At 45.5% G+C, this 16,865-nt stretch overlaps 1 protein-coding gene across 5 annotated transcripts in view; it reads right to left on the reverse strand.

Moving 5' to 3' along the window:
• The window catches only part of Stk35 (serine/threonine kinase 35), a 108,800-nt gene extending 91,941 nt beyond the window's left edge, over positions 1 to 16,859 (reverse strand). For 4 of the 5 annotated variants that reach the window (XR_007590255.1, XM_050133529.1, XM_050133521.1 and 1 more), the window contains exons 1-3: positions 15,264 to 16,859; positions 14,103 to 14,703; positions 4,822 to 5,568 (exon numbers count right to left, since the gene is read on the reverse strand). Coding sequence is in view for 4 of the 5 variants with exons in the window: in XM_050133529.1 (XP_049989486.1) it covers positions 4,856 to 5,568; positions 14,103 to 14,703; positions 15,264 to 15,764 (1,815 nt within the window). In the remaining variant the exon portion in view is untranslated. The remainder of the gene's footprint in view (positions 1 to 4,821; positions 5,569 to 14,102; positions 14,704 to 15,263) is intronic. The other variant, XM_050133537.1, reaches the window with a different exon arrangement.
• Positions 16,860 to 16,865: the final 6 nt, after the last annotated feature.

Genomic DNA, 16,865 nt, shown 5'->3' on the forward strand with positions numbered 1-16,865 from the left:
GCCAGGACTCTCTTTTCTCAAGGGGCTACTGCACTACTTAAATGAGAACCCTTCTTGGTTATATGGGTGTCTCTAGCCCCTCCCCTGTCGATGTCTAGAGCAGTGTCAGAGTAACCTGAAGAAATCTGTACACAGGCAGATCACCTAACGCAATGGCTGGGCTGGTCATCCTGCTGTGGGGTGCAGGGCCAAGAGCAGGGCTCTCAGTTCAGTGCTTCCCACTACCTCCTTCACAGCATGAACCCACACAAACGTGGTTTTCAAGAGACTGAAGAATGGAAGGATGGAACCTCCACCACACACACTGTATCAGATTCTGACTCTTAATGAACTGCTGCTCTCTCATGTACAGAATGAGGACTAGCATCTAACTAGACAGACGAAAACTTACTCCCTGAATAAGTTAATTCAGGGATATAGATGAAGAGGAAGGGCCATCGGTCCTAACTCACAGCCCCCCTCCCCAAAGCAGGCTTCATGGATAACATGAAGTTATTACTTCAGTCAGTTGGAGGGTCTTCATGTCCCTGGGGTCCCAAAAGATGGGAGTTGGAAGAAAGCTAAACCTTCGGGCAGCTTTGCTAGCAGTTGGATGACTATCAGAGTCCTTCAGATTTGCCCAAGGGATGCAATCTCTGCTGGGTTGAATCAAGGATGCCAGAGAGAGCCATGTGAGCAGCATCTGGGCCTTGCTACCAAAAGCCCCAGGGCAGGAACAAAGGACACCCGGGTGGGTCTACAACCCTTTACAGGGCTGGCAGCTCAGCTTCCTCCAGTTTGAGAGCAGGAGCCATCAAGAGGGGACAACAGGATACCCCAGGAAGCTGCCTGGACCTGATACCAGCCTTCCCCATCTAGAAGGAAAACTCCAAAACACCTAGAAAGATGAGGCCCCAAGAGACATGTGTGCCATTGGTACCTAAGCAATCACAAGTCATCACAGTCAAAGGCAAGTTCTATTTCCTGGAACAAAAAAAAAAAGAACTAAAATTGACAACTTCCCCCCAAGTCTTCTCCTGGCACAGCTCTGTGAAGTGCTAGTGAGACCCAGTTAAGGTACAGCCCTTACCGTCGCTACATAGACAGTGACTTAACAGAGGTTAAGACAGAAAAGACAAGTTCCAAGTCTGCCTGAACCCTACCCCCAAGAGAAAAAAAATATTAATCAATGAATCCTCTTTCTGCTTAAATAAATACCTCATACTTCTTGGAGGCAATAATGTACTTTTGCCACAGAGTGGCAAGTCCCTCCTCCTACCCCTACCCCACAGGCTGTGTGTGTGTGTGTGTGTGTGTGTGTGTAATTCAATGCTCCAGAGCTTCTGGGACCGAAACCAAAGGCCTTGGCCCTTTAGCAACCACACCTTTCCTTGAGGCCTGACTTGGATCAGGACACTAACTCACAGAAGAAACTACCTTCCAAGGGAAAACTACTAAGTTCTCTTGCCCTTGCCTGCACTTCAGAATGCTTAGAGCTAGACAGCCAAAGTTAGGCTGGTCCATGCTAAATTATTCACTGAATTCAACTATGAAGATATCTTAAGACTTGAGTTAAAATCTATACACCTTATTAGCTCTATGACCTTCAAAAAACAAAAACCAGGACTAGTTCTTGGATGTTAAGCAACTACCAAGACCTCAGAAGGAGTGAGGACTATTTTCTATGACCCCACCCATTCACAGGCACCTTGGGTCACATGAGTATCTGATTTCCTTCAGCAGGCTTTAGCTGTCTATTCCAAATATATATCACCCAGAGTGTGGCTTCAAAAGGCCCTAATAAAACACTTGTGTACTGGACCATGGGCTTTGTCATTAGTACAGCAGTGCTCATGTCACAACCTTCCCTGGTACAGTGTGGCTGATGGCACCAGGAGCATCAGTTTGGCTGGCTTCCTGCTCGGGATAAGGCTTGCGGCTGATAGGATTCACTAAAAATACTCTTCTAAAAGTGACAAGGGAGAAAGACAGGCCTTATTGAGCACTCGTTAAATACAGATTGTGCCTTTCTAGAACAATCGACAAGACAAGCTGGCTTTGTTGTAAGGGCAAACCACCCAATGTTCTTACAGAAGAAAGCTACTAAGCACCGGCGAGCCTCCACCTCGGCTGAGCAAACACCTAAAACCTAGTGTTTGACTGAAACAATTTGTTTGGGGTACCCCCTAGAATAGGCATGGTTAATTTCATTTTCTGGGTAATAAAACCAAGGCCCAGAGTGGCAAAATACTCTACCCAATGATCATATAACCAATAAACCACAGGAAAAAAAAACTAAATCCCCACAATATTTGCAGCCAATTCTCTCTCCATAGGAATTCTACCTTTCCAGACCAAAGGGCAGTCTCTCCCTCTGTTCACTGTTACAGAAACAGCAACAATTAACTCCTCATTCAGCATCTACCTGAGTGTCAGCTGAATAACATCTTTTCATGTTGGTACTAAGGTTAAGTAAGTATACTTAAATTCTCCAGCCACAACAAGTCTAACAGAAAGTTACCTAGAAACCAGGGTATTCAAGTTCTGTCCCTTCATTTGGGACAAATTCCTTTCTCTGTAGGGCTCTAACTACCACACACTTCTCAGTTCCTCTTCACAGCAAAATTCCTCAGCAAGAGCCATCTGCATTGCTGCTTCTCAGCCCGCCGTCTAGTCTGGGAATTTATGAAGCTGTATTTTTCATGAGGACAATAGGACAGCATTTGTTTTCTACTTTCATGGAGTATTCCAGAAGTTACATGATGAGTTGTCTATACCATGTTATAATGAAGAAGCCAATGAGAGGATCAAGGCAAGAATTAAACAGATTTGCAAAAAACATGCTAGTCACATGGTTTTAGTTTTTGAAAAGAGTTATTTTTCATAAAACATAACTAAGACAATATCTAACTGGTATACTGTTATTAATCCAATCATTCACCTGAAAAGAACTTTAAAAATGTTTCTTAGGACTGGAGAGAGCGCTCAGTAGTTAAGTGACCTGCTGCTCTTCCCAAGGAACTGAGTTTGAGTCCTAGCACCTAGGTCAGGTGCCACAGCTTCCAGGGCCAATCACCCTCTTCTGACTTACAAAATGCTTACTTGACTCCGTTTTGGTTTTGTACATACATCCTCCTCTCCTAGCTCACTATCCGATTTTCAGATCAGTATAACACTAATTATCATTGAGACAGTCCCTCCCCCAAAGTCTTCAAGATGCTCTCTCTCAACTATTCTCATGTGCTCAGAAGGCACTGTTAGGGAGAAGAAATGCGGGGGGCGTGGCCCTGATCTTGTCTGTCTAAAACACCCTACCTATACACAGCAGTTACCCTTTCCTAACAGAAGACCTGTGTTGACAGCCCGTTTTCATAATGAAATGTGAACTTTGAAAGTGTAGTTTGGTTTTGCCCATTACTGTATCATTTATGCCTGAAACAGTATCTAGCTAGCAAAATGTTTCTCAATAACAATACTGGCAGTAGTCTGGCAACCAGAGGGGGAACTAGGTGGAAGGCCCTTTCTAGCTCTAGCCTCTGAGTGTCTAGCTAAGCAGATATGGCTCAACAACATGACTGAAACCTGAGGTACCAGGCACACAGCTGGGTCGGGCCCACAACTCAAAGTGTTCTGCTAGGACAGGGCAAAACAGGCCAGTCAAATTGGCATGACGACATAACAATGACTAGTCACCAAAGAGCTTGGGACACACGCCCAAAAACAAGTCCCTAACCTTTCCCCCCTTCCTCTCAAGGTCACTTATTTCTTTTAGATGAAGTCTCGTCTCTTTAGCTGTAGAACTTTGCTCTGTAAATCAGTACAAATCTCGTGCTAATCCAAGTAAGGGCCCAGATCTCAATTGAGACAACACATAATCCTAACCTAAATTCAGGTCCTTTTCCCAAAGCAACCTTTCTCTTACACAAGGAAAATCTGAATTCTAAAAGGTCTCTCTGAAATGCAAAGGCTGAGATGGGAACGGAAAGCTATGGCAGAAATACAATGAAAGCATAACCAGCCAGCAGCTCCACTGAGAACAAGACAGGCGCAAGTCATCGCCTGCAGAGGTGTGGAGGAACAACGAAGCCTGTGAAGATGAAACCAGCACTCCCCCCACTACTGCATCTCAAGACATCAGCAAACTAAGTACAGCTTATTTCTACTTGTCATCTTGGTAATCCAGGGCAAGGGGACAGATAAACTAGGTGAGATATACCTACCCTTAATTTAATGGGAAATGGGAAGAATGACTTACAGTATGTGTAATGTCTCACATAAATGGTGGTCAATTTCTAACACCCTCTCTTGTCCACACCTCAGCCTCTGGTCTAGTCTAACTGTTCTGGGTAGAAAAATCAAACATCTCTGGATACTCTGTTCTTTATCCTAGCTGGTCCCTGTCCTTTCATCTCTATTATCTATATTCCACACTAAACCCAACTGGCCTATTCTCTCCAAGTCCTCCAGCATCAGGTCCCATGTGGACAGAACTGATAGATGAACAGCAAAAACACAGGTGGGACAGAGTTCCTTCTCTGAAAACTGTATTCCTTTCAGCATCATTTTGCATGAAGAATTTATTATTTGCTAAAAAGAAAAGGTGTTTCTAAAGATCTCGGGAAATTCCACCTCATATAATTTCCTCTTAAAGATTTCACTTCTCATTCTGCACTCAAATAATCTGAATTATCTCCACTCACCAAGATTTGGAGGCCAACCTGCAGCAACAAGACTTATTTCTTCCTGGCCTTGCATCTTCTCTACAGCTCCAGGGTCAAACCCAGTACAGGACACACAACCAGCCCAGGGAGTGTGTATGCACAGTAATAAGAAAGCACTCACCTAGTTAAAACACCCCAGACGTTCAGTCCTGGAGTTAAGCAGCACATGTGACCTGGTCCATTCGGGTTTCAAGTTCAAAAGCATCAGGTCGGTCCTGTGGGTTAGCAGCTAACATGTCTTTCAAGAGCTGCTTCACACCCTCAGACATGGAAGTCCTACGTTTCTGGGGGATATGCAACTCCATCTTTGGGTTTTCTAGCAGCGCCTCACCAACAGGGACGATCTCAGTCCCTTGTTTAATGTAGGTCCCCAGGAGCTCCTTCTTGGTTTCAGAGTCAATAAAAGTAATTCTTTCTATCATTGCCCAGATGATAATGCCCAGGGCAAAGATGTCCGCCTTGGCTGTATAGTGTCCCTCCCAGACTTCAGGAGCCATGTAGAAGTCTGAGCCACAAGCTGAGGACAGCCAGTACTTATTCACATTCACATTTTTGTTATCTTGATTGCCCTCTTTGCCTCGAGGTGCCAGCCCTGCACAGACCTTGCTCAGTCCAAAGTCTGCTACCTTGAGGATGGGGGTGCCAGACCGTTCTGTGATGAGGATGTTGTCTGGCTTTAAGTCCCTGTGCACGATGTGGTTTTTGTGCAGGAAGGCAATGGCGCTTGTAAGCTGTAGCATGAAGCTTTTGTTGGTGGCTGGGTCTGGTCTCCGGGACAGGACATACTGATTGAGGTCTCCACCTTCACAGTACTCCATGACAAACCAGAGATAGCAGGGCTCCTCAGCATAGCCCAGGATCCTTTCTCCTAAACCAAAGGACAGGAAAGAGCTTGAGTGGACATTCACAGCACTAGAGTAAAGAAAGAAGTCGATGATAAGTATCTGTGCCGAGAGGACCGATCCAACTGGCACCAAGCAAATTCTATACACAGTCCACTTCTACCCAAACAGAACAAGTCAAGGTATGGCAGAGGCATTAGGGCCTGGTGTCAAGCACCTAGGGTTCGAATTTAAGAACTTAAGTTTACTGTCATCTAGTTGGTTTTGAGGTCATTTTGTTCATTTATATTTTTCAAACTGGTGTACAAGCCTATCTTTTTTTTAAATTTATTTATTTTTTGGTTTTTTCGAGACAAGGTTTCTTTGTGAAACAGTCCTAACTGTCCTGGAACTAGTTCTTGTAGACCAGGTTGGCCTCGAACTCACAGAGATCCTGCCTCTAACTCCTGGGATTAAAGGCATGTGCTACCACCAACCAGCAAGCCTACCTATTCTTTGTAGGGATGCTGAAATAAGAATAAGAAGCATACAGAAAAGCTTTGTGAAGTGTGGGCTGTTTCTGCTATTACCATTTTGTACTGGGCCAGCTTTTCCGACGGCTAATCCATACCCAGCACATGTTCTTTGCTCTCTTCTTTCCTGATATGTTTAAGCATTTGTATTAACACAAACACAATGACATTACAATTTTATTTCAGATGTACACTCCAACCCATGCACATCTTCTGCTAGTTCACCATATGCCTAGTCCAAGCTAGGTCTCTATCAAGGCTCTGGCTCTCTGAGGCTTGGTTGCACAGGTTCCTGACAGCAATTATCATAAGTGGAATGTTGGTAATAAGGTCAACTTCTATCAAAGATCAGCACACATGCAAGAACTCCAGGGAGAGATGAAAAAGACATGGACACAGGGACAAATGGACCAGGAAGGGCTAATAAATGGGAGATCTGGGCAGGAAAACATAACCTGATGAAACAGTGAGATCTGAAGCGGATGCACAGGCAGTATTGGGTGTGGGGTTCAAAACCAGGAAAGCTGGTGACTGGCGCTTTCTTGTCAATCCCAACATTGTTTATAAAGCAACTGATGAAACAGAGTCCTTTTGTGAAAGTTATTACATGATAAATGCCCTACAGCTAAGTCCAAAAAAAGCAGATGTCTTATTTTGACAAAAGGAAGACCATTCTATGTGTGCAGACTACAGGCCTTTAATGATAACACTTGGGAGGCAGAGGCAGGCAGCTCTCTAGGAGTACAAAACCAGTCTTGTTTACATAGCAAGTTCCAGGACAGCCAAGGGCTACACAGTTGAGACCTTGTCTCAAAAACAAAACAAAAAGAGGAGGAAGGAAGACAGACAGACTACGGGCTGGTCATTTGTTAAGTGAGTCAAGATCTTAAAACAGGTCCCTTGGCTCAGAGTATGCTATGTCCCAAAAGACAAGGCTAACACTTCCTCAGCCTCTGGAAGGAGGCTCATTTTCCTACCCATTTGCTACACAATGACTCAATAAGCCAGATCAGTCTCTGCTTAAGTGACTAAGGCAAAGTCTACCAAAGCCAGAGACAGAATACATGACAAAAGCTATTGCTTTTAACCACAATCTGACAGACCTCACTTCCCTTGTAATTGTATAATTTGTTTATATTAGTCACAATCAAAGTAATACTCTAAGAACAAGTTCAGGGCATATGGCCTCATTTTACAATCTGTGTTGAACTGTTCCCTCACCCTGACCCCCTGCTCTTTAATCCTCTTTTTGGTCGCTCGCAAGCAGGCTGAGTCTACCTTAAAAAAAAAAAAAATTGAAAAATAAAGCCACAATCTGAAGCTCAAACCCATCTAGATGGTAAAAGAAACAGACAGAAAAAGGACAACAAGAAATGTTCCCTGACAGTACAGCCAGGGAAGAAAGCCATCAAATTCCTCCTGCAAAGACCACATCAGATAGCAACAAAACATCTAATAAGAGACATGGATAGAGAAATTATTATTTAATACACAAAGCTGGTAACTATGGTAACTAAGGGGAATAAAAGAAAACAAGTTGGCCAAAGGAATGAACACAGTTCTAGGTTATAAGAATCTAGGAAAAGGAGCTAGGCAGTGGTGGCGCATGCCTTTAGTCCCAGCACTCAGTAGGCAGAGGCAGGTGGAGCTCTGAGAGTTCGAAGCCAGCCTGGTCTACAAGGTGAGTTCCAGGACAGCCAGAGCTACAGAGAGAAACCCGGTCTGGGGGGGAGGCAAAAACAACAAAAGAATCCAGGGAGAGAAAAACGTTAGGTAAAAAGTGCCCTAAGCTAGTCTATTGGTGGGGCAGACGGAGCCTGAAGATGCAGATCCAAGAGGAACCCTTTGAGAGAAAAGCTAGGCAGAAGCAGCATTCTCAGAACCCATGCAACATCACTGACCAAGACACATGGAAAAACCGCAGGATTACTTTTCTGAGCAGGCAAGGGTCTGGGCTTCCTTCAGGGGAAGCATGCTTTCCTGCAGCATCTTTTCAGGCACAAGTCCCAGAACACAGAACACAGAAGAAGAGATGTATTAGGATTCCAGTCCTTCCTTCAAGCAGACTACCTGCCTGGGCCTCTGCTAACTCATGACCAAGACTCAAACATGCCTGGTATTGAGTGAATGTCTATGGAGAAGCAAGTTGTAATAAAAAGAACAAGGCAAGCAAAGACCAGGAATAGAGTCTGAGTGACTGCAGACCCCAACATTAGACCCTCTAGTCTAATGAATTAGCTCATTAGCACAAATGGTAGACAACCAGAACCTTAGGAAAATCCCTCAACTCTGAGCTTCAGAATTCTTACCCATCAAATTTGATTATTTAACATTACCTGACAGTTCCAATGAACTAAGTCACAGGTGTGGAACAAATTTTGCAGATTATAAAATACTTTTGGAGAATTACCTACTGACCATCACTAACATCCTCATTAGCATCCAAACTCAGGTCCCTCAAAAAAAAAAAAATGGGGGTGAGGGGGTGGGGGAAGGGTGGCATGCAACTGCAGAAGCCAGAAAGGGCATTATGTTCCCCGGTGTTGGAGTTACAGGCCACCTAACATGGACGTTGAGAACCAAACTAAGGTCCACTGGATGAAATCCTGTTAGCCTCTGCACTGTCTCTCCAGCCCCGATGTGTTTGTTTTTGAGACAGTCCTGATATGTATCCATCCAGGTTATCCGCAGTACTTGAATTACAGATGAGCAGCCACACTCACCTTGGGAATTATTATTTCCCAGTATTACACAGGCCATAGATTGTTACATGTTACTCAAAATAGAAAATTTAGTTGGGGATTTAGCTCAGTGGTAGAGCACCAAGCACAAGGCCCTGGGTTCAGTCCTCAGCTAAAAAAAAAAAAAAAAAGAAAGAAAAGAAAGGCAAAACAGGAAATTTAGAACACACCACATTTTTACACGCTAGCTGGACCAGAGGATGAAGGCTGAGAGGCTAAGTCATCAGGAGACTCTGAAACTGAATGAGGACAGTCAAGGGAGGAAGCTGGAAAGGGACAGGGAGAAAGATTTAAAGGTTTTCATCAGAATTTAGTAACTAATCTCCTGTGATAATCGAAGAATTCAAAGCATTCGCTCCAACTGTTTCTGCTCCAAACTGTAATCCTGATAACGCCCTTAATCCTGATAATTACACCCTACTTTCAGGTGAGAAGACTGAGGCTCAAGAGATTAACTATTGTCTGTAGTCTTACAGCTAACTGGGGGAAGATTCAAAAGTCTTCACTCAAAGCTCTACTGTTTCATGGTGCCAGCAGCAATTTCACACTCGAATACCCATTTTTCTCGCTACACAAGCTCCTTATATGCAGGCTCTTGCATACACCAAGCAATTTAAGCTTCATCAAGTCCCTAGTGCTGGGTTATCCAACTATAGGAAATACAGATTCCTTTTTATGGTGCAGGATTTTGATGGACTTAAATGTGCTTTGTGAGAGCTCCTCGTCAGGATGCAACTAAATAAGGATGGAGAATTTGAGTCACTCGAGAGCATCCCTAGCCCTAAGGATAGGGCTGAAGGGAAAATTCAAGGTGAACTGATACTCTACGAGGGAAGGTAAGCTCTCCCTGAGAGTTTACCCTATAAAAAGTCTTACCCAATGCAACCCCAATTAACCAATGTTCTCAATTAAGACAGGGTGGCTTCTATCTCCTGGGGCTGGTTCCTAAAATCCCTACATAGAAGGAAAACACTCAGAAGCAAGAGAAAAGTCTGTGCAATTGCCCCAAGGCATCCAAGAACAGGTCAGAAAGCAGGTGCAGTGTCTTTGGCTGCTGAGATATGTGGAAGGCACCAAGAGAAAGTAGTGCAGTAAGCACAGATAAGACACAATTCAACACAAACAGCAGCAATTAGGATGTATTAATACATTAGTATTATTACTATTAGTAATAATATAATTATTAGTAAAGTATAATTACACACATTTTACAACCAAAACAACAACAAAACACTATCTGAACTTAAACTACATTCTCAAGTATACTCACTCTTTAACAGTTAAAAGACAACTCTAGTCTGTACAGGAACCCTGGAGGGTCTCTATATTCCAAGGTCAACCCTGGAGGTGGTGGCTCAAGCCTTTAATCCCAGCACCTGGGAGGCAGAGGCAGGCAGAACTACAAGAGCTAGTTTCAAGACAGGCACCAAAGCTACAGAGAAAGCTACAGAGAAACCTTAAATTCCAAGGTCAAGCCACAGAAGTAGAGAATTCTGAGTTGCTTTGCTGAAGCCTGGGCAAAAGATGACAACCCTGCTCAGAACCCCTTAGGTTGGTTTCCATGGCCAGGAAGTTTGCAGCTAATTCATTTCCAGACTCAGGTCCCCTACACTAGGTCTCATGTAGCTACTTCAGTTCCTGCTTCACTAGGTCACTAATGAAATTCTCACCAAGAACCTGTTTATTAGGAAGCCACCACTGTGACCTTGCAGCATAATCACTTAGGTGTACAGGTCTTATAAAGGAAAGCCTGCAAAAGCCTCTTAAACAGCAGCCTGGCTTACAGCATTGGTAAGCAGCAAGGACTGCTGCCCAGAGGCCCAGGTCAAACCTACCTTGCGCTACCAAAAGCATTTGGAATAAACATCAGAGCTTATAACAAGCTGACCTCCCAGCTCATCTAAATATCTATGAAAATTAATGCAGAATTTATGTATTTAGTATACATGGAGTCAATCTTTACCTGTTTGTCAGAAGAATTTAGACTAGGGCAACGAATTCCTGAGTGCAAAAAAGTGAGGCTTGCTTGCTATCTTCTAAGTGGCAATAACCTTAAGCTTTGTTTAGGTAGGTATCGGGACGGTTTCTAGGGATGGAAAAGGAAAACCAGGTGGTGAAAGCAACTGCTGATGCCTTAGTTTCCCTTCTCAATGAAGGACTTCAAAGTAGAAGACACAGTTACTAACCCATCAATCAAATTTACAGGGCTGGTAATACATATCTAAAGCCATAAAGCTGGTTGGTATTTGCCATTATTTCATTTTAGGCAAATCCTGCCCTCCTTTCAGAGCTCCTTTTTCTTTCTTGTGAAACAGGCTAAGGGCTAGGGACTGACAGCTGTTGGGAGAGTTTACCCAGTATGCACAGAGCCCTAGGTATAATCCTCAACAGCACATAAACCAACTATAATGGCACATACCCTTAGCCCTAGTCCTCAAGGCAGAGCATCCTTAGTTCAAAGTCATGGCTACAGAGTAAATCTGAGCTCAGCCTGAGCTACCTGAAACTCTACCCCCATAATGTGTGCCCCCACAAAAGACTAAAGGAGGGATGAGATTCTGACTGTACTATACTCTGGATAACACTCATTCGGTCCATGCTCAGAAGAGATGAATTTGATACACAGAAGCTAAGAGTGGGATATGACCAAGAACATAGTTTTTCTAATTTTTTTTTAATTTATTATGGGTACTTATTTGTATATCCTGTTATTTCTGTAAACTATAAAATTGTTTTCTGTGTATTCACTACAGCTGAGGGAAGAGGGGGAATAACTATTCTGTTGCTCTAGTACTCTGGATTTAAGGCCTGGCCACTCACTTTCAAGATCCTTTCAAGATCACCTTTCCTGCTAACTCTTTTTCTCTTCATCTTCTCTACAAAGCCCTGGTGAATGAGCTAACCCCTCACACTCAAGAATGACCCTGATTACTATTTATGCCTTCCAACTTTTCAAATATCCATAATGTGCTTTGTCTTTTTTTTTTTCCCTTCCAATACTACCAGAGGTATGCAGTTTAAAAAAAAAAAGTATGTTTGAAAGATGCCAATTACGGGCGATGGTGGCGCACGCCTTTAATCCCAGCACTTGGGAGGCAGGGGCAGGCAGATCTCTGTGAGTTCGAGTCCAGCCTGGTCTACAGAGCGAGTGCCAGGACAGACTCCAAAGCTACAGAGAAACCCTGTCTCGAAAAACAAAACAAAAAAAAAAAAAAACAAAAAAAAAAAAGAAAGATGCCAACTGGTGGGTGGTGGTGGTACAAGCCTTTAATCCCAGTACACTGGAGGCTGGGACAGGTGGATCTCTGAGTCAAGATCTGAGTGAGTTCCAGGACAAGCTCCAAAGCTAGAGAAACCCTTCCCAAAAAACAAACAAACAAACAAACAAAAATGTCAATGTAGGCAATCATTTGGCCTATCTCAAAATAATTCTGAATTACAAGAAACAGGGCAATGAAAGGTTGTAAAGAACTTTTCTGTTTAAGGAAAGTTATCCCTGGTCATCTCTGGAATTCCTTTCAGCTCTGATATCACTGGGTAGCATGCTAAAGACCCAGAGCCATACGATAGATACTTTTAGAGTTAGCAAGCAAAAGCTGGCTAGGTACTATTTTCTTTGCTAAGCTGGCATATGACATTAAATTTGATTGTCATTTTCATAAACAGAGGCAATGCATATTAAGACTCCAAACTAAAACAAATATTAAGTATGTGGTCCAAAGGGGGAAAAATTAATTTCTCTAGTTTTAGCTCCCAAATAAAGTTGAAAACCTAGTATTGCCTTCAACCTACTATTCTGACCACACAGGAAATGTGGTCCATAGCCAGGGCTTGGAACTTCAATAAGAACCCGAATCTCTAAGAGGATGAAGATGGAAGGAATTCAAAGTCATCCAAAGCTAATGCGGCAGTGAATTCCTTGGGGAATATTACAGACGTCCCCAGCACGCAGAACAACCTCATGACAGAGATACCCATCTTAAAGGGACTCTCATGGGTTTTCATGTCCAGTGTCATGTATCAGTTCAGAACAACCCAGGACTGCATATAAGCCCCAAACTCCAGGCTGTTGAAATATGAACCACCCACAAAGTGTGCTTCATTCATTTGCACACATCAAGAAATTGGTGTATAAAAAAAAGACTAAGAAAATAAGGGATGAGAATGCAGGCAAAGAGGAAACCTCTCTAAGTCTTTAAAACAGAAAAAGCATCCATCCTGCTGGAAAATGATGTCCTTTTCAGAATGGACAAACAGGAGGGGAAAGGGCCCCCAGAGAATTAGATCTCACCAGCCAATCCGCTGATAAGTAACTTCAAAACTCTACAAGGGCTTCTTCCGAGGTCTTACAGCAATCCAACAGACACCCCATAAAGATGTTAGGAAACCCCCTATCTAGTCCTGCCCATTCTTTTAAGGTCAATCTTAGGTAGGAAAGGCAGCATTTCAGTAGTTTAAGGATAAATCAATCTGGGTTCAAAACATTTCTGCTTCAAGGGACACAAAAACCTGAAGTCAGGAGCCCCACCCCTTCCAAGCTGAGGTTCATCAAGTTGTGTTGGTTCCCCTCTAAGCTTTAGTCTCTCTATTTCTAGAATGGAGACAGAACTTACTCTTACAGAGAGTAACTAAACTGTTTAGAGCTTAGGTTAGAGTTGGGATTCAGATTAGGCAACTTCACCATAGGGAACCACTTCTCTGTCATCCCTAGAGGTTATGAAAACTACCGAGATAGTAAAATAGCAGGAAAAGACGTAACCTGTTTTGTTATCCAAAGTTCTTGGCCCACCTGTGGGGGTTATTACTGTGTGAGTTATTTACCTGCACACCTCCGGGACTAAGCGAGAACCAACTGAATGACTGTCTGCCCTGGGGTAAAGGGTTGGGGTTCTCAGAGGAAACCACACTTGGAAGCAAGAATTTGGGAATGGAGCTGGATGGTATCAGGAAACTAAAACCCAGGAGAGCATGGGTGGGTGGGTGGGTCCGCTAAGATTTTTTCCCTCAATGTTTTGAAAGACATCTGAGGGCTCTGCAGTTCTGCCAACAACTTTTGAATCCTACTCGTCATTCCTCTTTAAAATGCTAGACTTACAGCTCACACCTACTGAGTACTAGAGCGATCATGGAACACTTAGTGAGCTTGCTAAGGAATGACAGTAAACAGACCGATTTTGCAGCATTCGGGGCAGAAAAGGTCGTAAAGTCAGGGCAAGGGCCTGGGTGTGCCAGAGACAGTTACTGGGGCTGAATGGTTCTCAGAACAAGGGGGTCCAGGAGAGGGCAGGACTTCCTACTGTATTCTACCTTTGAGTGAAGTCTCCACCAGGCGCAGGTACAGCTGTGAGTTCTTGTTGCCGTGACTCATGCGCTGGGCTAACCCGTTGCGCTGCAGGACGCACTCCTCAAACTGCACGATATTCTGGTGCCGGCGCTTGAGACTGGTCAGGGCCCAGAATTCTGCTAGCGCCAATTCCACGTTCTCGGGGGCGTCGCAGCGGATCTTCTTGACTGCCACCCTGGCCCCACTACGCCCAGCCACAGCCTCATAAACCACACCGTAGCTGCCGCGCCCGATCTCCGCTAAGAGGCTGTAGCGCGGTCGCGCGGGACCACCACCGCCGCCTCCCTCTGGCCGCCGCCGGGCCAGGAAGGCCTCGCCCGGGGCCTCGACCATAGCGGGATCCATGGCCTGGGCCGCCGGCCTCAGCTTCGCGCAAAGCACCCGCTGCACTGGGCTTCGCCTTTTCCGCTCCGGGCTTTTTGTCCCTCTGCGGGCTCCGTTCTCCTTCCCCGTTTCCATGGCTGCGGGAGGCGGGGGGAGCAGCAACGGCGCCGCCCGGGCCCCCCCTGCCTCATCCCTCCGTCTAGCCCCGAGATGCGGAGGAGCGGTACCTTGGATTGTGATCTGAGGGCGAAAGAATCAGTTAAAACCACCAGGCGGAGAAGGGCAGACAAGGACCTGAAAGTGCCCAGCGTCCCACCTCCGCCGCCGCCGGTCACGGCCCCTTTAAGAAGGAGCCACCGCCTCGGATTGATCGGGGGGGGGGGGAGGGGAAAGGAAAGCGGGAAAGACGGAACCACCGGGAAGTACAGAGGGAGGACCGGAAGCCGAAACACAAACCGTCCCCTTTCTCCATTGATTTATCCGTCAAAGAGTAGGGGGGGAAAATAGCAGTAAGGGCCGTCACCATCTAGGACAACCATCTTCCGAGGCGGCTCGGCCTGCTTAAACTTTCCCGGTGCTCAGTGCCCTCCCAACAGCCCCTACCGGGAGCTCTCCCGGTGTAAACAGAGCTTTTGAATTAAACCCAACCGAGCCCAATGGGTCGACCCAAGCCTCTGGGGACAGCGGGTCGAGACTGGCAAAAAGTTGGGCTTCCGAGAACCAGCCGAGACCCCAACGGCCGTCCCCGAGTGCTGTGGGATGCTGGGGGTCTCCCTCTTCAACCTTCCCTTCACTCTTACCTGGCCGGCGCTCCTCCACTTCCGGGCGGACCGGTTCCCCCCTGGAGCCCGCACCGGAGGATGGTCCGTTCCGAGCCGGGGTTGTCTGCCGAGCCGAGTAGGGCGCGAGGCGGTGAACCGGGCGGGACGTGATGCCGGTCGCGGCGCTGCTCCTGGAGTGACAGCAACGCTCCCGGGGGAGGCCCCGGCTTCCAGATCCCCGTGTCCGTCCTCGAGTTCGCGCCAGCTGAGCGCTTTACGTAACCTCTTTATGTAAGCTGCACCTCCTGCCGCAGCTCTGGTCAGTGGAGATTCCTGGTGGCCCATCCCCCAGGAGGCCAGCCAAAGGCTGCGCCGCCTCTGTACAACCGAGGTCGACCCAGCAGCCGCGACAGCCCGGAACCAATCACCGGCGAGAACACCCAACCAACAAAAAGAGCGCGCCAAAATCCCGCGACTAGCACGGAGGGCCCTCGCGAGTCGTCTGCACTCCGCAAACCCCGCTCGGCGTCTGACCTGCATTGAAGCTCCACGCCGGCACTTTATGGTGATTGGATGAATGGCTTCGATTTGATTGATTCACAGCTCAGGCCTGGGTTAGAATGCTGATCCTCACGCCCACTAATGATCCTAGTGATCTCAGCCTCACGTAATCCCCAGTATCCTCTGCCAAACCGGGTGGTCCTCACTTCCCAGGTTGCAAAGGACCAAATGAAATATGATGGCTGGCTAATTGAGTGCCCTGATTTAAGCTGCTTTGGGCTTGGATTTTGGATTCCCTCCTCCCCGGCCACCCGTTGTAGGGGGAGGGAGCACACAATGTCTATATAATTAAGAATGATCTTGAACTTTTCCTCCTGCCTTCAACTCCTGAGTAATGAGATTAAAGGCCTGCACCGTCACACCCGGTTTATACATTGCTAGGAATGAAACCCAGGATTTTGTGCATGCTAGGCAAGCACTTAGCCGTAGGCACGGATTTTTAAATACTTTCTGCCCTGCGTTGTATCCCAATGCGTACAAGATGTCCAGTATTTGTTAGCTGATTCTTCAGAGGTTGAAGAACATAACTAGAGTTTCTGCTCCATGCTATTTTAAGTCTAGGGAAAGAGCAGTGGGCTTGACATTCTTTGCCTTAATTGCGGTTCTTTGCCACAGAAGGAGACAATCAACCTTGTGTCTTCGTAGAGGTTACAGAGTTAAAGTACTAAGAACAGAACATTTATTTACAAAATAAATGGTAGACATTGTAGTTAAACAAGATAGATTAAGGGGGCTGGTGAGATGGCTCAGTGGTTAAGAGCACTGACTGGCTCCTCCAGCACCCACATGGCAGCTCGCAGCTGTCTGTAGCTCCAGTTCAAGAGAATCTGACATCATTATACCAATACGCATGAAATAAAGTTAAATAAAGTTTAAAAAAAAAGATAGATTAAATGTACCATAAAAGAATGGACTAGAGTTTCTGGAATTTGAGGACAGACCACTTAAAACAGCACACACACTGAAAAGCTCTCACTGTTGTGTGTGTTAAGTGTCCACACAAAGTGTAAGAATAGTAGAGAGGTCTCCCCTTTCTGTCAGAATTACTTTGTTTTGCTATATTTTCATGTTCCGTGAACA

This window comes from Alexandromys fortis, unplaced genomic scaffold, assembly GCF_014885135.2.
Source record: "Alexandromys fortis isolate MF-2015 unplaced genomic scaffold, M_Fortis_MF-2015_v1.1 scaffold_6, whole genome shotgun sequence".
Classification (NCBI taxonomy): Eukaryota; Metazoa; Chordata; class Mammalia; order Rodentia; family Cricetidae; genus Alexandromys; species Alexandromys fortis.